Source organism: Gobius niger (assembly GCF_951799975.1).
Source record: "Gobius niger genome assembly, chromosome: 1".
Taxonomy (NCBI): domain Eukaryota; kingdom Metazoa; phylum Chordata; class Actinopteri; order Gobiiformes; family Gobiidae; genus Gobius; species Gobius niger.
In genome coordinates this window covers 31392059-31419799 of record NC_136852.1, presented here as the reverse complement: position 1 = coordinate 31419799, position 27741 = coordinate 31392059, and the positions used below count along the sequence as shown (strand labels likewise).

The 27741-nt window shown below is 43.6% G+C and overlaps 1 protein-coding gene across 1 annotated transcript in view; it reads left to right on the top strand.

Moving 5' to 3' along the window:
* The window catches only part of tbx4 (T-box transcription factor 4), a 36393-nt gene extending 9163 nt beyond the window's left edge, over positions 1–27230 (top strand). The window contains exons 2-9 of the mRNA XM_079559717.1: positions 90–276; positions 1258–1352; positions 10812–10931; positions 14955–15102; positions 20842–20994; positions 23025–23113; positions 24178–24401; positions 26391–27230. Of these exons, the coding sequence (XP_079415843.1) occupies positions 106–276; positions 1258–1352; positions 10812–10931; positions 14955–15102; positions 20842–20994; positions 23025–23113; positions 24178–24401; positions 26391–26953 (1563 nt within the window). The 5' untranslated portion in view covers positions 90–105 and the 3' untranslated portion in view covers positions 26954–27230. The remainder of the gene's footprint in view (positions 1–89; positions 277–1257; positions 1353–10811; positions 10932–14954; positions 15103–20841; positions 20995–23024; positions 23114–24177; positions 24402–26390) is intronic.
* The last annotated feature ends 511 nt before the right edge of the window (positions 27231–27741 follow it).

The following is a 27741-nucleotide window of genomic DNA, read 5'->3' as shown; positions in this document are numbered from 1 at the left end:
TTTTGTGGGATCTATCTTATTATTATTATTATTTTAGTGGGATCTGACCATGTGACCCGTATGACCCATGTGACCCGTGTGTGTTTCAGAGAGAGACAGAGAGCGATGCTGCAGGAGAAGAGCTCCGTGGCTCCGGACGACCAGACCAGGGCACAGTGCGGAGCCGAGGCCCAGAGCGAGGCCTCTCGAGCCGGGCGCGAGGTCAGCACGGCAGGGGCCCCCAGCTCCAGAGAACACAGCGCAGCAGCGGCCCCCAGCTCCAGAGAACACGAGCAGGTACAAGACTCTGAGCAGCCACTGGAGGAGGAGGAAGGTCATGGACAAAAACAGGGCTCATCAAGGCCTTTACATGTCATTCAGAAGCATTACATCAGATTCAAACTGGCACTCAGTCTAACTTTAAAGGATAATGATGACATTGCTCAATACTTTTTACAACACTTTTTATGAATTCATCAAAAATACCAAAATTATGGGAATACTTGGGACCTTTGGGACCATTGTTCTGCTGTTATAATTCATCTGTCGGGCTGTGTACAGTGAAATGATACTAGTGTGATATCAGAAGGATGAAAGTTTCAAAAGCAGGTCAAAAATCTACATTTTGATGCTGTTGGTCCAGAAGTGTTAGTTAGTTGTTCAGCTCAAATAAATGTTTTTTTTTCCCCCAATTGTTTCCCCATTTTTTATTTATTTTGTTCCCAATTTTTTCCATTTTCTTTTGACCCCAATTTTTTCCTCATTTTCCAAATTTGTTTCCCTCATTTTTGCTCATTTTTATTACTAATATTTCCCCCAATTTATTCCCCTACTTTTGCCCCATTTTTTTTGTTTTTTATTCTTTTTTACACATTTCTTCTTATATTTTTGCCACAATTTCTCCCCATTTCCCCCCAAATTATTCTTTAGGCTTTAGGCTTTTGAGCTTTAGGCTGTGTGTTTGTCGGCCCTGTCGCTTTCCTCTTTTGAGTAACACTAATAATCATAAAGTGGACTGTGTCTGGTGTTATTGCCAAGCCCTGCTTTGTATTTCTTCATCTTTATATATTTCTATCTTTCCTGTAGATGAAGTTATAAAAAGTGAATGTCTCTTCTTTGAGATCTCCTTTCACCGTAACTGTTAATCCCTGTTTATGTCTCAAATCAAGATGAACTTTTGTAATTGAGAAGGTTGTCCTCAGTGAAGCTGTGCTCGTCTAATATTGGTATTTGTGATTTGATTGAACCTAAAAGAACATTTCTCACGTGTCGTTTCAGAATATCGAGAACATCAAGGTGGTCCTCCACGAGAGAGAGCTGTGGAAGAAGTTCCACGAAGCAGGAACCGAGATGATCATCACTAAAGCAGGCAGGTCAGAGACAACTGCATATGCACCACATGCTCTAACCACTGAGCCGGGGATTTATCTGAGGCATAGATGCGGAGACAAAAGGTTCAGTTTCCTATCAGCAAAAGTGTGTTTCCTTTAAGAAAACCCTGAGGTCCGGTCTGTTGTTTTGTTGTTTTCACTGTTGTCATTTTATCATTTGCGTGCATTAGTGTATGAATGAGAGCATGAATGGGTGAGTGGATCCTCGCTGTAAAGCGCTTTGAGTGCCTAATGTAGGTGGACAAGCACTATATAAGTTGAGACCATTTACCATCATTTGAAATAACAGTTGTAATGTCAGTGATGAAATATTTGGTTGTAGCACCTTTAGCTTTGATTACAACATACAGTGGCTTTGGATGCACCGATCCGATACTGATATCGGAGCCGATACTGCAAACAATAATAATAATAATAATAATAATAATAATAATAATAATAATAATAATAATAATGCATTGGTTTTATATAGCGCTTTTCTGGACACTCAAAGACGCTTTACATTGCACTATTCGTTCACTCCATACTTGGTGGTGGTAAGCTACTATTGTAGCCACAGCTGCCCTGGGGTAGACTGACGGAAGCGAGGCAACCAGTCTGCGCCATCGGCCCCTCCGACCACCACCAACCACTCACTCACGCACTACATTCGCAAGGCAAATACCATATCCGGCATCAATTCCAAATATTCGATACTGAACTGATGCCTGTTTTGGCTTTCTTTTAAAAACAAAGCTTTCACCGACTAAATAGAACTGAAAAAATGAATATGGACATGAAGCTCTGAACCTGGAGAATTCAATCGATTGCTGAGTTTGTTAACGTACTTTTGATCAGCACGCACAACGCTAGCTAATCAGAGCTATCATCCAAAGTAATGAAATAAAGCAGTGTTTGTGTTTTAGTTTATGAAAAGTTAAAGGGACTATTCAGAGTTTAAAAGTGTTAAAATGAAATATTTTCCTCCCCCCCCTACATGTTTCAACAATGTCCTAAAATCCTGCACTGTCACTCAAAACTGTGTGAATTCGGGTCTGAAGTGCCGTCATGCACGAGCTTAATATAGAAGCTGCAGTTACACGTATGACCTGAGGTGGCAGTGGTGAGTATAAAGTGGCAAGCTTGTATCTAGCCCCTTCAAAGAATAACTGATCTAACATATTTATGTGTTGTTTACATTAATGTCATGTAGCCTGGGTACTTAGAGTCGAAAAATCCAGAGATCCTTCTTTAAAGTTTGCCATTTCAGTTTATTAATACATAGCCTATAGCTGATAATTGATCTGTAACATCTCGTTTGCAAGATAAGACTTTCATGATGTCAAAATGTGGAAAAGCAGCGCTCACAGCAGCCACTTGAAACAGAGTCTCATGGTATCGGTGGATATCGGATATCGGCAGACACTCAAGCCCCAGTATCGGTGTTGGAATCAAAAAAGCTGGATCTGTGCATCTCTAGCTGTGGCATTGTTTCAGTAAGCTTCTGCAATGCCAAAAGATCCAGTTAAAAGATCTTGTATTGATGATGGGAGAGTGTGACCACCGTGCAAAGCCTTCTGCAGCACATCCCAATGATCCTCAAAGCATCAGAACATTTTAGTTGCATCCAGGGAAAGTAGCCGTGGTAGCGATATCTATCTCTCTAATAGGAAGCCCGTCCCGGTGATGTCTGTGACAGAGGATTAGAGGCAGGAGGTTTTGGACATGAACCAGACCGGGCTCTTCTCATTTCTCACGCGCCTCTGGAACCTGCCGAGAGGGGACAGGAGCACCGTGAGAAAACACGCTCCGCAGTACCAAGATATATACAAACTGTATTCCACTTTTGAGAGCCAATTGTTAAAAGGTCGGACCGATACCAAGAGCAATATCAAAGAGAGACGGATTGTAAATAAACTCCTGAATAGGCCATGTCGGGGCACACCGTGGTTATAGGGAACGTCGAAGCGTTTACGTTCAGATGTTCAGGCGTTTCACACAAGGTAGATACTATACCTACAAGATTTACTACAATGTCATTCATTGTAACACTCTTTTAAGAAGACACAAGACTCTCCACCAGGGCTCTGCTGCCATCAACATCAAAAAAGCTGTTTGGTCTTAAAGCCAAACCCACAGTATTCATATCAGCAAAGAACAAAGCAGATGCACATTTTAATTGATCGTAAGAAGATGAATAAATAAAATAAATACCTTTAAAAACCAATATATACAAGCTTCTCTGGATGGTCCTTTCCTGCAAAATTTCAACAGATCATTAGTCACAGCGTTCGTTCTGGTGCAGATTTGGCCTCATGCTGTGCTATTGCAGATTGTCACTCATATGAAGACACATGGGTTCACTCTTTTCATCAAAGCTCAAAAGAGCCGCACCACAGGCTACAGTATTTAAAGTAGTGATATGACGAGTGAACGCTTTAACCCACGGATATGAAGATAATGAATCATTCATTGTAAATGAATTACATGATGTGTTTTGACTGAACACACTCTTGTATCTGGAGCACTTGTTAACTAAAAGGCAGAGCTTTATATTTCAAATGAGCTGAGCTAATCACATACATTAATGGAATAGCTATTAGTTTGTCAGCGAAATGTGAGCAAATGCTTTGAATTAGAGCTTTATTTGTGAGCCTAGTTTTGATAACACTGTCTAAAATGTCTGGAATGTTAAACATTTTTCCAACGCAGAATCTGAAAATGACTGTTTTCTGTGTGAGGCCCGGTTTTTGTGCAAACTGGATTCTCCAATCTCTGTTTTCCTTGAGACATTTATTTTGACTTTCTGTCGTTCTGTTAAAACCAACTCTAAGGAGTCTGAGTAGGCTCTCAGTCGTACAGGAGTTGTCCATCTTAGATGAAGGTTCTTGAGTCATCTTCTGTACTCTGTAGTTGAAGTGTAGGACGTTTCGCCTCTAATAGGCAGGTAATGAGCAGTGACCCGCTGACAGAGGGTTCTGTGCTTCAAAATAACGTGCAGCACGTCCATATTGACGGACGTTTAGTGAAACTTGTGTGTAACAAACTTGTAGCTAGCTAACTCTCTCTGTTGCCCTAAGCACTGGGACTGGTTTTAAAGGGCCTATATCATGCAACATCGACTTTTTGGAGCTTTTAGCCATGTTGTTATGCTATTTCCTTATCAAAAATACCCCACAGAGTGGTTTGAACAGATGTCATGTTTGCAGTGAAGGATGTGAAGAAGGAGCTCTTTCTAAATTATTCTGGACACGCCTGTTCTTATTTCCTACCTAACGAAAATGTTGCGTAGAAAACAACGCGTTTGGCTACGAGAGGACAGGACTTTATTCAACCTAAAGAAGAGGACACTCGCCAGAAGTTGGAATTTCTTTCCGGGATTCAGCGACTCTCAGCCAAAATAGTGTTTTTCTGTGACTGTCTCTTGATGGATGTTTGGTGAATCTTCTCAAAGTGGATTAACGTTTATAACCATGGCCTCTCCATCACATTGGGGTGATGGAGATCTATCGCTTTTGGTCCGGGAGATATCAGCTTTGATCGGTGCTAGCTCGATATTGTAAAATCCCCAAATATCGGTCGACCTCTCGTTGAGACTGAAACTCAGCTGAGAGTTGGGTCATTGAGTCTTAGAACAACAAAAGTTTTTTACCCACAGGTTGAGAGTATCTTCTAATAGGGGAGGGACTTAGCCAAGCTAACCTCTCCCAGTGAAGTTTGTGAATAAATCATGATAAAGAGTTTTGAATGGAGATATTTGTTTGTACTGGGGCCCTTGAGGTGTCTGGATCTGCTAGGGAGCTGCTCTGAACCGTGGGAAAAGCTAATGATATTGACCCAATGAATCAGTTTCATTGCCATTGGGTGACTGATTTGACAAGTTATGGTTAAAACGTAAACAAGGCTTGAATAAAAACTTTTCTGCTCTGTCCATTCAGTAGTTATACAGTATAACTACTGTATAAACAATAGTTATACTGTATAAAATGAAGCTAGGAGCAATGTTACTTTGCAGTTATTTTAAGCAGAAGTATTATTTCCAAAATAATGCAGCATAAGCCAGTAGTTCTCAACTGGACCAGTTTTCAGAAGGCCACGAGGCTTCCCAGAAAACATACATTAGTATTTTTGTATAGAAATGAAAAATGATAGAATCACTACTTGAGTCTGATAGAATGACTGTTATATTACACAAGTAAGTTGCATTTAGGTCGCTGCTTGTCATCCCAGGAGGATTGTGGGTCCCGACACCATAACAGTTGAGAACCACTGACATAAGTTTACAAACCGACCACTGTCACCGCTGGGAACAATCGATTGGCCTCTGCGTGTTTTTAGACAGCGCCTGTATGTGTGTGCCTGTGTGCAGCAGCTGTTGGGCTGGACCTGCACATGTTTGGGCCTCTCTGATCCCTCACTCTGGGAACCTGCACTTCAAACGCTGACAGGGAGAGGGGAGGTGCTCTGCAGAAAGGAATATCTAAGGCTAGACTTGGATATCACAACTTGGTTTGCAGGCCTGCTGCTCGGACATGAAGTCTTTGTTTAAAATGATGTCCGTTTGGTATTCCTCCGTGCATGCACCACTCTCAACAAGTAAAAAAGCCAACAACTCAGGCATTCATGAAGATCATTACATCAAACAAGGCTTTTGTACTGAAAATAATTCCCATTAAGCCCTGGACATAGCAGCGCTTTCAGGGTATAGATGCAAAAGGATTCTCTCCCACTCTACTTGATTCTTAAATGTGTTCTATTCAACATATTTCCACGTTATCACAACTGCTAAGCTCTTTGCACTGGGTAGACTTGATTACGTTCAACCACAGTTCCACAAAAATAAAAAAGAGAAGCGCATAAGTCAAGTAGTGTGGCTCTAGTGCTTGTAAAGTCGACCTCAGCGACTAATCATGTAATGTCTCTCCACAGAAAGCGGTGAACACTTCTGTGTGGTTTAGCTTGTACTGCACGCGTCCCTCATCGGCACTTTATAAATCACATCTATGGTGGTTAAAGACGCTGTACCCGTTTTTTCATGCACATATAATCGATTGAAAAAGGGCTGCACGGTCTGTAAGTTTAAATGTCTTTGTTTTATTTCATAGATTTTGATGAGACATAATCAGAATCCTCGGTGCCAAATCTTTGACCAGTGAGATGAGCTTTCCTGTGAAGCGGCCTGTCAGGTCCAATCAGAAGCTCCCAGGGGTGGGAGCTTAGTCGTTTACTATTGAAATCTCTCTAGTCATTTTGCAAAGTAGGAGTGGCTTTAAAGTCCAACCACGAGGGGAGGGAGGAGACTGTCTTTATTTTTGCAATCTTGCAGAAAAGCACTTTAATACTTTACTTCACTGCTAAAGCAGTCAATTCTAAATCGGTCGATATCTGAGCTTTATTCTGGTAGCTTTTGGATTATTTGCTATAATTGTAAAGAAGACATTCTTTATTTAATCCCAAGTGCTCTCTGGCAATTGCTGTGGTAATAATATAGCTCCTAAACACATTATTCACCTAAACAATTTCACTGCAAAAGCTAAGACCTCCTGGAACACGACAGACACAAATAGGCCTCACTGCGAGCCATGGATGGTGCGAGTTTCTTTCTAGAATAGGCCCGATGCAATTTGAAATGACATTGTTGCTGTGGAACAGTTTAATTAAGTAACAAAACCATTAAAGTGCAAGATGGAGAATAGCATATGTTATGTTACCATGTGAGACCGCCTGTAACAATGCGTGAATAAATCTGCTGCTGATCCACTTTTGTATGTGCTACTCCTTTTGCACATCAAATCAAATCAAAGTTTATTAATATAGCACTTTACAACAACACTTGGCGGACCATAAAACGGCACACAAACAACATAGAGCAGTAGGTGTTCTGGAAGGCTTGTCTTAATAGGTGAGTCTTTGGTCTGGACTTGAACAGTGGCAGGTCAGTGAGGACTCGCAGCGAGTTCCACAGTTTAGGTCCTGCCACGGCAAAAGCACGATCGCCCCACGGCCTGGACCAGGACCTGGGCACATTCAGAACCATCTGAGAGGAGGAGCGCAGGGCTCAGCATGGGCGGTGAATCGACATTTTATATTCAATTTGATAAGGCACAGGAAGCCAGTGGAGGATTGGGGTTATGTGGGAGCGTCTGGATGTGTTTGTCAAAAGGCAAGCAGCTGCATTTTGCATCAACTGAAGGTGATGTAGTGAAGACTGCTTGATACCAAAATAGAGGCCGTTACAGTTCTCGATGTGTGAACTGATGAGAGCATGTGTGGCCTTTGTGAGGTCACTACGGGATAGAAAGGGTTTGGCCTTTGCTAAAAGTTGCTGCTAAAAGAAAATGGATTTGACCTCGGCATTGACTTGTTTCAGATTTTCAGAGAGTTAGTGGACAGGACATTGTGCAAATCAAAAATAATGCACTCCCTTTTACTTTCATTTAAATGTAAGAAGTTTTGGGGAAAAACATTTTTTCAAGTCCGACACAGTTATGGAGGGAGTCAACGGCAGAACCAGGTTTATGGAGCATGGGCAGGTAAAGCTGTAGACCGTCTGCATACAGATGGAGGGATAAGTTGTGCTTCGCAATAATGGACCCTAGCAGTAGCATATACAGACTGAATAGGACTGGGCCGAGGATGGATCCTTGTGGCACCCCAGAGGCTAGTGCACATGAGCGAGCTAGTGCACATGACCCGGTCATTTACCAAGGATTAGGGCTAAGGTAAGTTTACCAACCTTAGGAATAGGGTCAAGTATACGGTTAAATAGAATTAGTTTAAGGGTTAAGGTTAGTTTGGATTAGTTTAAGCTAGCGTTGTGTAGGTGATGTCATGGTTGGAGCTTGACTTATCATTGGCCGTTAATGTCCGTGGCTGGTCAAACAGGGAGAGACTGACCTTTCCCATCCTGGGAAAACAATATCACCGGACGGACGGGGCTTTTCTGTGTGGAGTTTGCATGTTCTCCTCGTGTCTGCGTAGGTGTCCCCCAGGTACTCTGGTTTCCCAAACCACTAAAAACATGTACAATAGGCCCGAATGAACAGTGTGTGATTGATGGTGATTGGAGGGGCTGATGGGGGTGTCAGTCTACTCCAATGGCCTGCTGTGGTTACAATAATAGCGTGCCACCACTGAGTATGGTATGACAAGAGACTGTTTAACAGCTCAAGCTAAAGGTGAGCAGCTAACACTGGCTACTTTTCATCGTAACAATTCATATTCAGGTGATTTATTCGTGACAAATACACAACTGGCAAATTAAACAGCTGTTTTTGTACATTGGTGTTGAGTTTCATTCAAAGACCTGTTTGTGTCTGTTCTCCTCCGACTCCCACAATGCATTGTGGTCTATATTGACATGTCTAGTGACCATCACAGAATACATTGTGTGAAATTTTGAGTGCATTACTGTTGTCTCTCTGGACATTCGGACACCGGGGCAAAATGGTGTGACCACGATGTAGTGCACTGTGGTGTGGACATCCGGACACAGCTTTGGACTCTGGTCAATCCCAGGATTTGGGGACTTCACGGCACGTTGTAGATGTTCCTGTGGGGATTATCTCGTCTCCCAGCGCCAATGACACGCCGCTCCTCTCCTCCATCGATCGGATTAGGGCCCGGTCTCGGATTACCCCTTCCCCTGTCGCCCCCTCTCCTCTGCCCGATATGACTGATCACTCCCCGAAACAAGAGCCATCGAAAACCAGGCATCCCCAAAACGCAACGGGCTGGAATTTTAATGCCCGCGCTCTCCCCGGGTGAAAGCAAAGCACCCTGGGATATCGTGCGAGGGCTTGGCAGTAGCGGCGGATAAACGTTTGAGCGATGTCTAAACTGTAGCGCCATTAAAAACCTCTTAGGGCTTAGTAAAAGGGATCCCGAACTCTTTGTAGATTTTTTTCCCCTTTGCCGCACATGGGATACACAGGTCAAAAGAGGTGGTTTCTTAAAGGGACAGTGCCAGTATTCAATGTCAGAAGGTTCCCACGAATGACCCGTTCAGAGCAAGTGTGTGTTCATGTACACGTCTGGCCACAAGGTTGCAGTTGTAGTAGTAGTACAACTTTTATTGCAGATGGCAGTTTTAGTAGTTAGTTTTAGTTTTTTTTCCCCCTCTGCCAATTTTCTCCTTCCAAGAACACAAAAGGTACACCTATGAAATGGTTGAAACTGCTCTTGTAATTAAAGATTTTAATGTGTGTTTACAAATAATGAAAGAGGGAGAGCATCCATTTTAATAATGATGTTGTGTCCAGATTCGTTTCTAACATTGCAATTATTCTCTGGGATGAGCAACTAACGATTGTTCTCGTAATCGATTCATCTACAGATTATTCCTACAATAAATCGTTTGGCTTTGAAAGGTGAAAATTGTATTTTTTCCAAGCTTTTTCCTGCATAAAGCCACTTGAGGACATGCTGATGGAGTGAACAAAAAGTGAATATTTGTTGGAGGAGCTTAGGGCTAACTCTGTTTTCTGATTGGATGAGACACAGACAGATGTTGATGTTCAACGTACAAAACTCTACAGACCCTAACTTCAAAAAACAAAGTCGTTTTTCATCATTTTCATGACATGTTTGCTCTACTTCAGTTTGTGCTTACCAGAAAATGATTTCTCGATGACTAAAATAGTTGCAAATGTTTCAATAATTGACGAGTTATTTCAGCCCTTGTAATTTGAAACAATAACAAAAATCAGTAAAAAGTGTCTTTACCTAAATGTAGCTAACTGTTCTGATCTGGGGTCGGTCAGGTCTAGGTTCAGCGACACTATGTGACGACCTGAACGTCCTGAATTACCAGGTTATTCCATTAATGGATTTCTTCTTCCCTGATGGCGTGATCCCATTCCAAGATGACAAAGCCTGGATTTGTTGGGCTCACATTGTGAAAGAGTGGATCAGGGAGCGTGAGATGGATTGTCCACCACAGAGTCCAGAATCTTTGGGATGTGCCAAAGAAGGCTTTGCACAGTGGTCACACTCTCCCATCGTCAGTACAAGGTCTTAGTGACATTGGAGAAGCATGTTTTTTTGTCCGACTGTGTTAAAATTAGATGCTCAACACAAAGGCCTTTTTCCACTGCTTTAACAATACACTCATTTTATTCCACCACAAGAGAAAAGGGTATACAGTAGAGCCTTTTAATATTAAAGTTTCTGCATTTACCAGATTCTTTATTACTTTTTTGTCAACATCTGAGAGAACTGCATAACAGTAACTTTTGTGTAGAGTTTAATTTCATTGTTAGATTCTCTGTCAGGAATAGAAAGGACGTAAACACAAGAGTTGTAAGTGTAATGTGAGTTCATGTCGACTGAGTAATAGATGAACTCAAAGTTACACAGTCGACAATCGGAGCATTTGGTTCAGCTGGATGCAACATGAAGCTTCTTAATCCATCCAAAGTTCTGGCTGTTCAATGAAACCCTGATCATGTTTTCTCTCTCCAGGAGGATGTTTCCGAGCTACAAGGTAAAGGTGACGGGGATGAACCCGAAAACCAAGTACATCCTGCTCATCGACGTCGTCCCGGCCGACGACCACAGATACAAGTTCTGCGACAACAAATGGTGAGGTCTTCAGCCTGTATTTCATGTCTGAGTAGTAGCTTCTAGGGCTAATGTTCTGCTAAACTCCATTTTAAAAACGGGCCCTCAGATTGTTAAAGCCGCCACGGTCCACAAAGTTCCAAGCTCTTTAGAAATGTGTAGAATCAGCTGCAGGTCACTGGTTTTACATCAGGGTAACACTCTCTGGACTTCAGAGCAGAAATCAAGCTCTTTCTGGAAACAATTTCACATAAGAATAAAAAGCACTGTATGAAGGTTTTACGGACATAATCTTTTAAAAGCGTAAGTGCTGTTTGCACGTGCAAACCATGGATGTGTTGTTGTAAATATGTGGATAGGGTTCCGCCCTCTGGCTTGTCGCCAATTTGTGTTACTCTGGAAAGTATTTTCCCCATCGAGCGAAACATTAAATCATGCAGCCACAAACAGGAACATAAAAATATGCTCTACAGGTTTGACAAACTTCTCAATACGAAACACTGTCGTCATTGTTCCTTCACTCTATACTCAGTGGTGAGAATCTCCAACCTATACCCCCACCATCTCACTCTACTCTGCAAAAGCCGCGTGTCTTGCCCAAGGACACACGGAAGGGCATCTACAGCGTTCATGAAGGCTGTATTTTGTGGTGTATCTATTGAGTCATGATAACTGTGAGGAAAAATGTTGCGATTTTACGATTATTCACACTTATTGAAATTAAAGAGACTAGATGCAAGTTCGTCATTTTATACTCACTACTGCCACCTCAGGCCTTACACATCACTGCATGTTCTATATTAAGCTTGTGCATGACGGCGCTTTGAACCGAATTAACACCTTTTTGAGTGACAGTGCAGGATTTTAGAGGCAGTTGTGGTGAACAGGTCTGAGCTCATTCTACACATTAGGACATGGCTGGAACATGTCGGGGGCGGAAAATACTTAGTTTTAACTCTGTATAGTCCCTTTAAGGAAGAAAATACAGAGGATTCAGTTTCTGGAACTGTTTAAATATTCACCAAAAATCAAGACATTGCATTTATTTAAGGGTTGAATTCACTATAATTACAAAAGAGTTCCTACCCCGACATAACCAACCGCAGCTGCACATGGTTCTTTTGGGACTCTTCCTCTGGATACGCCATGCAATTATCATGTGAAAATTGATTAGATTTTCCCCTCTGCACTGGGGATTATTGAACCTGCCGCTGACTTCATGTGTTTCAGGAAGGATTCAACACTGGAAATGCACTACGGCTCATGAGGCGATTTATTCTTTATGATTAATCAGCTGTGAGCCTTTGTAACCGCGGTAATTGTACAACCGGTTAATCTCGACATCGCCGGTGGTGAACGTGGTCTTTTCTCACATCAACAACTTTTTTTCTCCCTTTGAAATCAGGGCGTCAGAGTTTCCAATGGGCGCAGAAAGAGGTCTTCATGATTAAAACACTTTATGATGCAACTAAAACTGAGGGTGCAGATATTTTTGAAGTGAGGTGGGCAATATATCGTCTAGATTTAGAATAGTTCATGTTTGGAAGATATGCAAATTTACAATATCGAGTTTATCTTCAAGGCCAAGAAATGTGGGGGAAAAATTTAGAAAGATTTGAAAAAGAAAAATGATGAAAGAGAAATAGGGATAAGCAACAAAGTGATGAAGATGTTTGGGCACATTTGGTGATTTTGTGCAGAAATATCGCTTCATCATGGTAATCGAGAAAGTCCCAAAACATTGAGATATTAGTTTTATGTGTGTGTGAGTGAGTGGTTGGTGGTGGCAGGACAGCAGAATCCTAATGTTTGTTGGATTTAGCGCTCAAAGTCCGGAGCACTGAGGCTCCTGTTCGGAGGGAAAGTGATGTGCATACCCTCTGTATAGAAGCCCTCATTATTCTCCGTCTCTCCGTCAGGCTGAGGAGATTTCAAAGGCTTTTTTTCCGGCGGCCGCTCGGGCTCTGGTCTCCGTCTCACACACCTCAGCCGGGCCCTAATTACACTGATGTTTGAGCAGCGGGGCCCGCCTCTGTCTGGGGCCTCTGCTAACGGGCCGCGCTCACGGGAACTGTGCGCTCGGACCGGGGCCGGGTTAACTGCTACCAAATGGTTTGTGAGGGAGGGGGGTTGTAAGTTAAAGCCACACTGCGCAGCATTTCCCTACAGTAAATGAAACAAACCACACGCCTTACAGGTGCATGTATCCATGAAAAACACCTTAAAGAAGCAAGCGTCTTTACGGGGGTGTTCTCGCTCAGAGCCAGGAGCGGGACATCACCAGCCCGTCTACATCCAGGTTCTGGTTTGTTTATGTTTATGTTGACAACCCAGAATGTTCCGCTGTGTGACTTTAACATGGGATGGAACTTTATTGATCTCACTGTGGAGAACTTCGCTTTAACAGCTGCTCAACTTTTTCCACTTTATCGAAAATCCACTTTATTTTTATTGCTCATTTTATGAGCAAACCCATTCCAGTGCTGCAGGAAAGATCAATGTAAGACAAGAAAAGAAACTTTTAGCTCCACCAGTCGTCATTAAAATTATCATATTGATAAAACCACATGAGAGAAATAAAAAGGTATATCTAATTTGAAAGAAAAAAGTGGGTTAAGGTTAATGTTACTGTCCTTTATTCGTTATTTTACCACAAATGCGCAATGAAATTTGTCATCTGCATTTGACCCATCCCTCCATGCCACTGGGGCACCCGTCAGGAGCAGTGGGCGACCCGTCAGGAGCAGTGGGCGACCCGTCCGGAGTAGTGGGTGACCCGTCAGGAGTAGTGGGCGACCCGTCAGGAGCAGTGGGCGACCCGTCAGGAGTAGTGGGCGACCCGTCAGGAGCAGTGGGCGACCCGTCCGGAGTAGTGGGCGACCCGTCAGGAGCAGTGGGCGACCCGTCAGGAGCAGTGGGCGACCCGTCCGGAGTAGTGGGCGACCCGTCAGGAGCAGTGGGCGACCCGTCAGGAGCAGTGGGCGACCCGTCAGGAGCAGTGGGCGACCCGTCAGGAGCAGTGGGCGACCACAGAGAGCCTTCTCCTGATGTGGAGCCAGGCTCATAACTTTAGCACTGATCTGCGAGAGGACGCACTTTGGATCGAGCACAGTCCATGTCCAGCTAATGTTTAGCTTTGAAAAGCGTCATGTCTGTAAAGTATGAACCTCATGTTTTATGGCGTTTTGTTAATTAATATATTTAATCCAAACCACTTTATTTCGGACTCAAACAGATCGAACATAGGTTCTTGTGTGTTTGTGTATGAACTCACAAATACTGATTCGGCCGGGCTGCTTAGGTCAGAATCACCTGGCTGGAGGACTCACCTATTGTGCATGTTTGGGGTTTCTCCACCTGTGCACTGCTGGGTGAGGGTCAGATGCTGTCAACAACCTAAGCCCTGAGGAAGTCTCTTTGACAAGACACATCCGGCTGTTTCCATTCATTTGACTTCATTCAGCTGAAAAAGCCTTGATAACAACAACTAAACGCATCCTTTAAAAGCAGTCAGTTTCACTTCATTAGACTTGTCTCCTGGAGCTTTCACAAACTCAGGTTTATTTTCCTCCTGGGACAGGGCCCTGCATTACTGAGTCTGGGATGCTCTATGACAAAGTGGTTTTATACAGTCAACATGGGCTTTCTCTCATTATCGCGTCGTTGAGTTTGTAGCAAGCAGGAAGTGACATCTTTGGAGTTTGCCAAAAAGCTAAAGAAAGGCAACAAAGGAGATGCAAAACAACGGTGTTCACTGCTGGGTCATTATTGCTAAATACGCTACACTAACCCCAGTGTAATCCATTTTCTATGGTTTACTACGACTTTAACTATGATGTTGATGCAAGATGACGACAGAAAAGATCTCCATTTGGGGAGAAAGATGAGGGTCTGAAACATGATATCTGGAGACTGAAGTCCTAGTTTTAGCCTCATTAAGTTCTTCACCTGTAGTTTTAGTCAGTAAAGTATCACTTTGACTGAATATGTTGGTGGATGAAAGAACCCGGGATCACGTGGCCCTCTCCTCTGCCCTCTCCTCAGGATGGTGGCAGGGAAGGCGGAGCCGGCGATGCCCGGGCGCCTGTACGTTCACCCAGACTCCCCGTCCACCGGAGCCCACTGGATGAGGCAGCTGGTGTCCTTCCAGAAACTGAAGCTGACCAACAACCACCTGGACCCCTTCGGACACGTAAGGCCAACTTCAGCTGCTTTTATCCCTCGCAGTTTTAATGTCAGAGTGGAAATAGACCAGAGGAAAATAATTACCAGTCTGTCCTTTGTAGTTCAGTAAGTCACTCCAACATGGCGACGCTCCCCGGTCTTACCCACGCGTCATTCACAAATACTTAAAGTTTGGTATCCATGTGTAGCACGAAAGGCTGTGCCTGAGATGACGCTGTAATCCAAATATGGTCATTTTTTTCTTTGTGGGAGACAGAAAGTCAGAGATACACAGACATTACAAATGTTATCTTTACACACTTATCTGCACTTCAGTAGCTCCTACAGACTCCAAATATTCCAGTTTTGGACTTGACAACATTTTGAAGGGTTTTTTTAGAAGGATTTTTTATGATCTAATTGTTTGCTTGGTTTAACATTTGAAGTTTTACAAAAAAAAACATTTTCACTAGTAAGTTGCCTTAAAAGAAAGATACAAATGCAGTAATATTTGGTAGGACCGTCTTTAGCTTTAAGCTGTTACAGCTGTGACAATGTGCAATGATCCAGTGTTGCATTCATTCTTCACCAAGATATTGTATAGATGATGGAAGAGTGTGACCACTGTGCAAAGCCTTCTCCAGCACATCCTAAAGATTCTTTAGGATCTGGACACTGGAATCTTTTGAGATGGATTGGCCTCCACATTCATCTGAATCAAAATGTTTCTCTCAAGTCCTTGGTGTGGGGCAGGGGGTGAGGGGTGGAAGCATAGGGAGGACAGGGAAGAGAGGGAGTTCATTTCCCTGATCCACTCTTTCACAATGTGAGCCCCGTGAATCCTGGCATGGTCATCCTGGAACATGCCCGTGCCATCAGGGAAGAAGACGCCCATGGATGGAATAATAAACTCAAAGCAAACACCCGTTTGTTTGGTTTAGATATTTTACAACAAAATAAACACTTGCATTATATTTAATTTAATGAAATGTTAGGCAGAGTGGCTAAATGCTTAAGTACTTTCACTAAAGAAACATTTCCATTTATTGCAGTAATATTTGACTTTTACTCAAAAAGCCACCATTGTCCATGTGTGCACTGACCCTGTGCACACATGGGTTCTTGAGCCGCCGCTCACTGCTGTTTTCCTTTTCCCTCCTCCACACACAGTTTGACTCAAAGAATGGGATTCTCTCCTCTGATCAGTCAAAGTGACGCCTTCCTGTCTCAAACGGGAACTTAAAACCTTCTCCAAAATGACCGTGCTTTGTCGTGCGGCTCCAGTTCCCTCGCTCTGATGCCTCCTCTGTGCTATAAGGTCCTAGTGTGGCGTACGCCTGTGTGCAAAGGCCCTGGAACCCAGTCTCAAGATGGCGGCGGCTCTTACTCACTAATTGAACTGGTAAACTGTGGGATTAGGCCTAAAGCTTTTTTTAAGGGGTGCGGGTGACATAATGCGAATCGTTAAAAGCGGGATCGCACTAATGGAAGTTCCTGCTGCCTTTCCCAAAGTTTTCAGCCCCATTAAACGGATCAGTGAGCGGCTGGAAACGTGGAGAAGCCTTGGCCTCGCCCCAATCAACCGCCGGGCCGCTGTTTGCTATTAAAGCCACGCTGCGGAACATTCCGGGTTACATGTCACCAGGCCAAGAGAGAGGAACAAAACGCCTGTAAAAGTCCAAACGTAAACAAACATGCCGGCCGGACTCAAAGTGGCCCTGATGATCAGACTGTGTGCAGCGGGTGAGCAACGTAAAGCATTTTCCAGGTTCTCCTCATTTTATATCTAACGCTCTTCGATACCAGCGGCCGAACTTTATGTTTTTGGATCATGCAGAGAGCGCGAGGTCGAACAGTAAGGGCACATCCGCGCTCAGTGTCCAGGGTCTGAGTAGAAAACGTACTGGACACTTTCCCGGAACACGCATTGGGAGCAGTTTCTAACCCCTTTGCAACATTGTTTCTATTTTCTCATAACTCGTCCCGCCCTGCAAGCATTAAAAATGACGCATTATAAATATGATAGGTCTGAAACAGTGCTTTCAAGTTTAAAGTCGGCTAAAACTAGCAACAAGATGCAAATCTGCAATAGACAGCATTTGTATTCCCTTTAATAGATCAGTCTTCTTGATATCACTGTTTTTGTGCTTCCTCAGAAGGTTCCCATTAAGGTGTTAAAGTAATAATTTTTAACCACATGTTTGGCTCCCTCTTCTCCGGGCAAAGCAAGGCAGGTCCTCGCAGTAATTTATCTATTTTATTTTCACCATTTTCAGCGTTTTGATTCTATCTGATCCTGCTCATTGGGTGAAATGTCTCCACTCCCACTCCGTGAGCAGTCCAAACACAGCGGCTGGTGTTTCTCTTGTACAGTGGACGGAGTGAGCTGGCTCCCCGGGGCTCTGCGGGGCCTGTCTGAAGTGGTCCATCACACACACACACAGTCATTAGGTCCATAACCCGCAGTCCGGAGCGGGAGGAGGCTGTCAGCTCCGCTCTGCGTCTGAGCGGACAGCCACAGCCACCGGGGCACGGATAAACTCCCACCCGGCAAATCTCAATACACTTTTTCTCCATTTACAAGGCTCTAAATCCCGCTGACATTCGGGTTAGCCAGTCCGAGGAGTGCGTGGTTAGGCCGATCTAAACAAACATGGCGGCTCACGTGAGTAGGATGAAGTGAAAAAAGACCCACCCCTTTATCATGCTTCATTTATGTTTTATTGACGAACTCATCGGAGAGTTTTAGAATCTCGCTTCTTCAACGTTTCCAGGCTTATTCATTCTTTAATTTTCACATGTTTGGTATCCATGTGTAGCACAAAAGGCGGGTGAAATGACGCTGTTATCCAAATATGGTCACCTCCTTTTCTGGGAAACAGCAGCAAAATACATGCACATGTGTAGCCATTACAAAACTTAAAGGCTCATTCTGTTTTTCATTCCAATCTTGCAACAATATCTCCACTTTAGTAGTTCCGACAGACTCCACATTTTACAGGCTTGGACGTGACAATATTTGGAAGGTTGTCTCTGAAGGATTTTGTAATATCTAATTCCTAACTTCATTTATTGAGTTTTGAACCCCCCCCCCCCAAAAAAAAAGGTGAATTTGAATCCCATCTGAGCCAATCTTTGTGACTCGTATAATGAGAAAATAAAACCCATTATGACATTTCATTGCTGTAAATGTGAGCAATTTTGGCCATTTTTTGGTAGCCTGGCATCCAGACTAATCTCCGATGTTTATTAATTAATAAACAGGAGACTACTCTGGCGACCCTGTCGTAGAAAAGCTACTGCTTGAGGCGGGACTAATGTGGGACAACCGAAGCGCAGCCAATGAGAACATAGTGGATGTGACGACAGAAACAGCGACAAGAAAGTTGTCGTCATTCGGACATTAACCATACGAGCGATCGCTGTTATTGTTTACTTCCGCAATTTTCGCCGGATGTTTTGGTGAATGGTCGGCAACAGCTGATGCATACAGGCCTCTAACTCGGTTTTATATAATGATAGATCTGTTACAGCGCAAGAGAAGCAATGCACTGTTTATGGACATTGTTTTTGCTGATTATAGGATTTTAATAAAATGTTTATCAAATATGAAAATGTAAAATGCCTACCACGGCCAACAGATGTGACGACATCGCGATCGCTCGTATGGCGCTCCTGCCACACGGAGTTCAGTAAATGACTTCTGTCGTTTAAGTCAGAAAAACTTAAGAATACAAGCATACCGGAGCATTACGTGAAGTGGATGCTTGTGTTGAAAAACTACAAAACAAAGGCGAAACAACGTGACGCCCGTTCAGGGAGCTGCTCTGATTGGTCGGTAGGCTCCATATCGCTGCGTCACTTCCTTTGAAAGCGCGCAATGGAGTGTTGCCAGACCCTCTTCTGTAAAGAAGCGGAGTCTGGTTGGCGAGACTCATTTTTTGGCATTACGTGACTTATTTTTTAGATGGAAGCATGAAATGTCACGTTGCTTTGTGATTGAGGTCTTTTACCTTCCATTTACCTTCGCTGCATTTATATTAGGTTTTATATTAGGTTAGGGCAGTGCAAATTTAGATGTTTGCAACACGTTTTTGCATTATTTCTGAGGGCATAAACATCGCTTCATCATCGTTATCAAGAAAGTCAAGGGGGACTTTGTCAGCTCTATAAGTTGAGCCAGATAACTAAAGATGTGCTCTTCTCAAGCCTGACTCGGAAGTCTAGCAGCAGATACTGGCTCGAAAAAAAATCAGCAACATCATATTTTTGACTAAGTAAAAGGACAACAAAGGGACACAATGAAGTAGCTTTGAATCCAGCTGTGGACAGAGAAGCAGAGCGAGCTTTGGAGTGGGGAGACAGACACAGAGAGAGACGGAGCTGAGGGTTTGTTGACGCTGATGGTCTGAGACAGAGCTGGACCGCTCCTGACCCCGGCTGCTTCTGCCTGAGTGACCACGGCGCTAAACACGCCCACACGCACTCATGCCTGCACTAAGGCACATGTCGCTACCCCGTTTGCCCCACTGGTGGATGTCTGCTGCTTTACCTTTTGAAAGACGTTCTGTATGTCCACAGTCCGCTTTAGTTTGTTCCCAGAAAGAGAAACATAAACCATTGTCATTGCTGTTAAGCACAAGACAATCTGGACCAGGTTTAATTGGGCTGGAATGGAGTTAGGGTGATATCTGGATTTCTTCTGGACAGTCCTGTTTTTAAGCTTTGTGTCCTCCTTTTGGGCGCTTGTCTGGTCCTACGGCCTGTACAGCTTTTATTTATTGAGCACCTCTGACTCCCTTCAGCGCTGTTGGCACTGTTGAAACCCGTATTCATTAGAAGCCGCCACAGCCGCTATTCCTGCCTTTCCCTGTCAGATACGAGATACTCAGACCCACATCTCAGCACGAGCCAAGCTGGGAAGGGACAGGTCTAATGCATTCATCGTTTTTGATTTGATCATTAACAGAGAAGTTTGTGCATGAGCCAAAGGAGCGCTGACCCCTCCCTTTAACGTAACCATGGAGACCTGTCACTATCACCACCAAATGCATGAGCTCCATGTTAAGATGTTAAGATCTTGAAAAATGCAAAAGGCTAATGACATGTTAGAACATTTTAGTGTGACATGACTTGGTTAAAAAGAAAAAAAAATCATGCATAGCTCATATATATTTCCGTCTGTGGGAGATCCCATTAGGGATGTGACATTTGCGACTGAATCGGCTCTGTGACGTGAACGGTTACAACCAGGTCTCATTTTTGTAAAGAGCCGGATCTGTGTCTGTTTTTATAGAATTTTATAACTGAGCAAACTCTAGAAAGCAGCACATGAGCAGAGCAGAAACCAGTGAAAAGTCTTTGAACAGTTAAGGCAGTAGCTGCTTTTTTGTTTTTTTTACTTTTAGTACTTTTCTTTTACCGACATGCATTTCAAAGGTTAAAATTAATCCCTGTTCAATCAAAATCAGTCCCTCTGAACAAATTCATTTTTTAGAACAGAATGAGTTTTCTGGAGACAATATGAAAATTAGCCAATTTTTTTAACAGCTCAAACAAACAGGAACAAATCCAAGATATTCGGCTCCCATCAAAGAGTCATAAATCCCATCTCGAGATTCCACTCTTTGCTCACGATACAGAAAGCTTTTCATGTCGAGCATTAGTGGCAGTCTTCTGGAGAACAGAAACAGCTTGGCCTGCCACTGAAAAACGAGTACTTTCATGGCTGTAATTATTAAATCCTATTCATGGGTTTCTTTTGCAGATAATCCTGAACTCCATGCACAAGTACCAGCCACGTCTGCACATCGTCAAAGCTGACGAGAACAACGCCTTCGGCTCCAAGAACACGGCCTACTGCACTCACGTGTTTCCGGAGACCGCCTTCATCTCGGTCACATCCTACCAGAACCACAAGGTACTGGCTTCTTCATCTCGATTACCTCCTACCAGAACCACAAGGTACTGGTTTCTTCATCTCGATTACCTCCTACCAGAACCACAAGGTAGTGGTTTCTTCATCTCGATTACCTCCTACCAGAACCACAAGGTACTGGTTTCTTCATCTCGATCACCTCCTACCAGAACCACAAGGTAAACTCGATCATCTCGATCACCTCCAAATAGAACCACAAGTTACTGGCTTCTTCATCTCGATTACCTCCTACCAGAACCACAAGGTAAACTTGATCATCTCGATCACTTCCTACCAGAACCACAAGGTACTGGTTTCTTCATCTCGATTACCTCCTACCAGAACCACAAGGTAAACTTGATCATCTCGATCACTTCCTACCAGAACCACAAGGTACTGGCTTCTTCATCTCGATCACCTCCTACCAGAACCACAAGGTACTGGTTTCTTCATCTCGATCACCTCCTACCAGAACCACAAGGTACTGGTTTCTTCATCTCGATCACCTCCTACCAGAACCACACGGTATTGGTTTCTTCATCTCGATTACCTCCTACCAGAACCACACGGTATTGGTTTCTTCATCTCGATCACCTCCTACCAGAACCACAAGGTATTGGTTTCTTCATCTCGATCACCTCCTACCAGAACCACAAGGTAAACTTGATCATCTCGATCACTTCCTACCAGAGCCACACGGTATTGGTTTCTTCATCTCGATTACCTCCTACCAGAACCACAAGGTAAACTTGATCATCTCGATCACTTCCTACCAGAACCACAAGGTACTGGTTTCTTGATCTTGATCACCTCCTACCAGAACCACAAGGTACTGGTTTCTTCATCTCGATTACCTCCTACCAGAACCACAAGGTACTGGATTCTTCATCTCGATCACCTCCTACCAGAACCACAAGGTAAACTCGATCATCTCGATCACTTCCTACCAGAACCACAAGGTACTGGTTTCTTGATCTTGATCACCTCCTACCAGAACCACAAGGTATTGGTTTCTTCATCTCGATCAGCAAATGTTGACTGTGCCATGTGACTGCAGCCAGTGGCTAGAGGACGTTGCTTTCCCTTTACAGACCCGTAATCTTTTCCTCCTCTCCATCACACTGCCTCTTCATTCAGCATCTACGCTCAATCCTCAATAAGCTCTTACCGGACACAAATTACACACTTTATTTATCCCACTGTGAGTTAAACACTGTCCATATCCCGAGAGAGAGAGAATGTGTCGCTATGTGGCGCTAGTATTGAAAACCGTGCGGCTCAGCACAGCAGAAACGTGATCTAAACAAATACAAATGTGATGTGAAAGTTCTTTTGGACATGAAAACCGTGCATTACATGATAGATTTAAGATGCGAGATAAGAACTTTATTGATCTCACAATGGAGAAATTCACTCTCAAAAGTGAATAGAGGGATCTTATAAACAATGAATAAACACACTTTTAAAAGGGGCAAAATACGTAAATAAATAATAGAATATGAAATGTCAAAATGTCAACGTTGGCAGTGCAAAGTTTATCATAGTGCATTTGATACAAGTGACAAAAAGTATCATGTCATATCATCTGACCCAAAATGCCGCAGCCCAAAGGGAAAAGTCCCGACTCCCGATTACCCAGCATGCCCTTGAGGATAAGGCTCTGCTTTTCTGAAGAGAATGGCTCCGGCGCAAGATTGGATATATTTGTGGATGTCTACCTACCGTTCATTTGTGTCTTAACATATTAAGTGCTGCGCTGTTTTGGGGATTTAGCTGTAGAGTGCCAACAATCCAGTCCATTTTCATGATGTCAAATAAAGAAAAGTGTAAGGTAAATATGTTTTCTTGCGACAGTGATTATTAGCCTTTACATAGATTGTTTGCAGACGTGAGTCTTAAAAAAAAAGGATGATGGTGAAAGACAAATGGGACAAGAAACAATGAAGTTAAATTACAGACCTTTTGTGCACAAGTCAATAAACCCAGTGATAATCACCATTTCAAACAATTGTATGTCCTTTTTTATATTGCAGATCACACAGTTGAAGATCGAGAACAACCCATTTGCCAAAGGATTCCGAGGCAGCGAGGAGGGCGACCTCAGGGTGTCCAGACTACAGGGGTAAACAACTAGACAAGGTTTATTTTAGGAACGTTTGCTCCATTCTGCCGTGTCCATTCACAAAACCTAACGTGCCTGATAAAGCTCTCAACTTCCTAAACAACATCTCGTCATACATATGTGTTTTCTTTTGTGGAAGATACCAACCATGAACGCTTGTTTTCCAATAGCACATATGAAAGAAAACTTTAGAGCAGGGGTCCTCAAACTTTTTTCCTCTGGGGGCCACATTATCGTTCCTGACTGTGATGGGGGGCCGGGACGGGTTGGCTATAACATAGAAATGTATGACTCAGACCACAGTATTAACTGCTTACACTTTTATTGCGCTTTACAAGCCTACGTCACAAGTTTCTCAAAGTTCACTGTGTCATTATTCATTGAATGACTCCACACGTTAAGCTTCATTTACCACGTGGCTATAATGTGTTGTTTATATCCTGATCTCGTATGTCATGGCGATCTGCTGGACACGTGAGGAACTTCTTTATTTATTTAAGTTCCCCCCTAGTGGCTGGAATGAGTATACTGGTTATTTAAAAAATCATAACACCGCACAGGAATGGGCTAGAGACTTACTTTTTTTACATACTCAGGAATTTGTGCTCTACAAGTCAGGGTTAAATCATCTGGCGGGCCGGATTTTCCCCGCGGGCCGTAGTTTGAGGACCCCTGCTTTAGAGCCTATCTCCGACCGACACCAAACATTCCAGTCCTGTACTTAACAACATTTTATTGTTAGTTATTGAACTCTGAAACCCCCAAAAAACAAGCTGAAACATTAACTTTTTAGAGATATTTTCACTAGTAAGTAAGATAAGTAAGATATCAAGATCTTGTACCATGTATCATTTTAACCTGGCGCTCTCTATCCATTTAAAGCATGAAATCACTTTTTTTTTAATGTGAAATGATACAAAACTCAGTAAACAACGGGAAAAGTTTCAAACTGATGTCTCACATATATGTCTACATTGACGTCTCACCCTAAGAGTATGTTTAATAGTTCCCCTATGGTAACGTTCATTGTTGTACCGTTTTGCAAAGTAACGTGTCTCTGGCAGGAAGGAGTACCCGGTGATCTCCAAGTCCATGGTGCGTCAGCGGCTCATCTCGTCTCACTCTCACCTGTCGGGTAAACTGAGCTCCGGAGTGTTACAGGGGCATCCCCAGGTCCTGTCCCAGTATCAGTACCACGACCCCGGGGTGAGTCCCGACCAGGAGCCCCTGTCCAACCACTTCAGCCAGAGAGAGCCCGGGCTGCTCTACCACTGCTTCAAACACAGAGGTACCAGCACAGAAGCACACGCTGAGCTCCAGGTTACTGTACATTTAGACATTTATAGATAGACACTTGATAGTAAGGCCTGTGTCGTTTAAAGCTCTGATTTCACTTGTAGATATTCATTGTTATTTTAGAGTTATTAATGCCACAAAAGCCTCTGGTTGGTGGTGGCAGGAGCCGAGTGGGTAGGAGGATTTTGGTCGGGAAGCTGGAGTTTGTAGGTTCAAACCCCCTGCTCTCACACAGACACTGGATGATGTAGACCAGGGATTCCCAACAAACCGCTTGGACCTTTCTTGTATACTTTAAGTACCCCCTACGTCATGGTGCAGCCATTTATATCGAAAGTTATTGACTAAAACTTATATTTGGTAACAAAAAGTGTGTTCAAGTTGAAGCCAAAATACTCCGAAAAACATGCCTTTTACTCCAAAGTTTCTGCGTTCCTTTCAAAGCAATATACAAATACGCCTGAATGATTTCAAACTTGAGAATAAAAAAACAAAGTACCCCCTGTTGTGCTGCCGTACCCCTGGTTGGGAAACACTGATAAAGACCAGGGGTTCCCAAACTTTTGAAGCCGTGACCCCCGAAAATCACTCCAGCCAACAATTCGGGACCCCAGTAAAATTAGCATTTAGAATATTTTAAGGTGCAAAACATTTCTAATCTGCTTTAATAATAAGATAAGACTTTATTAATCTGACAATGAAGAAATTCACTTCCATCAGCTCTGAAAAAACATAGACCTGAAATATGCAATCGAGTAATTGTAACTAGGTATCTTATATACAATGAATAGAAAGCTTTAAAGGGCAAAAGTATATATACATATGAATAATAAAAGGAGAACAGGGCGGGCGGTTGATAAAGTGATAAAGTGACGCGTGAGGTTACTTCTGATGCTATATTTTCATATTTGGCTTCATTTCACTAAAATGTTCAATCAATAATACATCAAATTCAATGTCAGAAATATACAAATATCATCTATCATCTGATCTTAGTGATGTTAGTGTGATTAATGCCGTATTAAGGCCGGTGATGGTGGCAGTTTAGATCAGGGCGTAGGAGGCTGGATTAGGAAGCAGGAGGTCCCGGGTTCAAACACCAGCTCCCGCTCACACACTGGATGCTCTGGACAAGGAGGCACTAAAGACCCTGGTCCTGCCTAAGAGGAAAAATCAGCCCCAATCTCCCTGGGACTGCGGATGGTCTGACCGTGAGCGCAAAATGAAATGAACTTAACCACTGGACCACAGAAGCACACACTATCAACAGTTACTTTGGTTCACTTCATGGAAGTCCATGTTTCTAATTGAAAGGATCTCACGTGAATGAAGACAAAAATCTGCAGTCTTATGTAGAGCAGGGGTCACAAATTAAATTTCACCAAGATCTGAAATGAAAAAAAAAAAGAAAAAGTAAGAAAAAGTAAAGCAAAGGTCCGGAACATACAGGGTTAATTCACGGTTATATGAGGATATTTAAACCTTTATTGAATCTATTACTGTGAGTGGAAAACAATGCAATTATTTGAATCTTGTTTTGGCTCCTAAATAGCAGAATGCATAGGCGACTGTAGCTTCTATTTGTGCACATAATATATGATAATATATTATGTGCACATTGTGTCATAATAATATCATAATAATATCAGTTAAACACATTGAGCCCTGCTTAGTGCAGGGTTAGTCCTGGTTCAGACCTTCTTACTGCCGATCGGGAAACAGCCGCGCTATTTGCACATTACGATCGCGCGTGCATATTTAAATACGGCGTCCTCTGCTCATTGTTAGCGAGCCATATTTCAGTCTTTCCGAAACCGTTTCTAAAATTGTAAAAAGTGTTGTGGAGCTAAGATGTACTTTCTCTTTCTGTTCACCTGGTTTGTTCTGTTCAACAAAGCAGTTTCAAATAAAGGCTGGGGGACTAAAGTGACAGTGGGATCCGTCCTCACTCCCCCAGACCTCACGGATGTGTGTCTTGCAGATAACGGCCGCCACTTGGAGCTGGGCTGCAAACGTCCCTACTTAGACGCCTCTCCCCCCGTTCCCGAGGAGCCTTACTTCCGATCTCCGCCCTCCTACGACTCGCCCCTGCTCTCCCACCCTTACTGCCCCGACGGCGTGCCCCCCCCGCCGCCTCCCCCCCCGCCCCGAGAGCCCTGCATGTACAACGGCCTGGAAAGCGACCATCCGAGCGGCCAAGACTCGGAGGAGCTCCCGAGCTCCCTCAACTGTAACGTGTGGATGCCGCCTTACCCCCGCTACAGCGTGGAGGGAGTGCCCTATCAGTCCTTCCCCCACTTCGCCAACCCCGCAGCGACTATAGCCCCCAGACCGCAGGCCGACGTCTACAACGCGGCGGCGGTTCCGAGAGGTTTGCCGGTCCTCTCCGCTCCGCCCGCCGCCTCCACCTCGGCCTGCTCCGGGTCCAGGGAGAGGGCGTTGCATCACAAAAGGCCCAGCAGAGAGTTCTCCGGGTACGCGCCGCAGGGAGCCATTTCCACGTACCAGTATCAAGTGGGGCTAAACTCCTGGACCGAGAGCTAACGTGGAGCAGCTAGCACGGAGATGCTAACGGCTAACGGTACCAGTTAGATTGCACTCGAAAAGCCATATAACGTTTTTTTCCGAAGCGTGACTTTTTATGATATACTTGTGTATCTGTAATTGGTTTTCATGCCCACCTTGTATTTATTTAGTTATGGACGACATTTTCAGGACGTTTCGGCGTTGAAAACGGAGAAATCCCTGAAGTGGTCCGGGCTGTCTCCGTCTGTTGTTGCAAACGTGGACTCTTCATGAGGTTGTCATTTGTTATTTGTGTCGCCGAACATTTGTATGATTTTCTTTCATCTTTAAACACGCAAAAGGAGGAGGCGCAGTGGCCACGAGACGCAGATCCTCCCAGATCGGAACAACTTCACCGATGAACAGCTCTGATGCTACTTTCACTGCCAATTATACTCCATAGGAAATCTCCAAAGTCGATGCATTCAGCTCTGATTTGTAACCAAGCTGACAACTTCTGAATTTGTAATGATTGATGGGTAATGAGGAAAATATAATGAAGACACTTGCAAGTAGTGAGATAGTGTGAAAGTCCCACTCACTTCCCGTTCAAACTCCTGCCCCTCCCACCAACTTCCTGCTCCCGCACTGTTACCCATTTCACATGGGAGCAAATAAAGAAACAGCTTACAAATGATTCAAATTCATGCTCTATTTTCTCCTGGAATATTCCCAAATGCACTATGGAAAGATGAATAGGATCAAAGTGATGAAATGCACTGCCCAGGCCACGCTGGAACAGTAAATGTTACAGTGTGAGTGAGGAG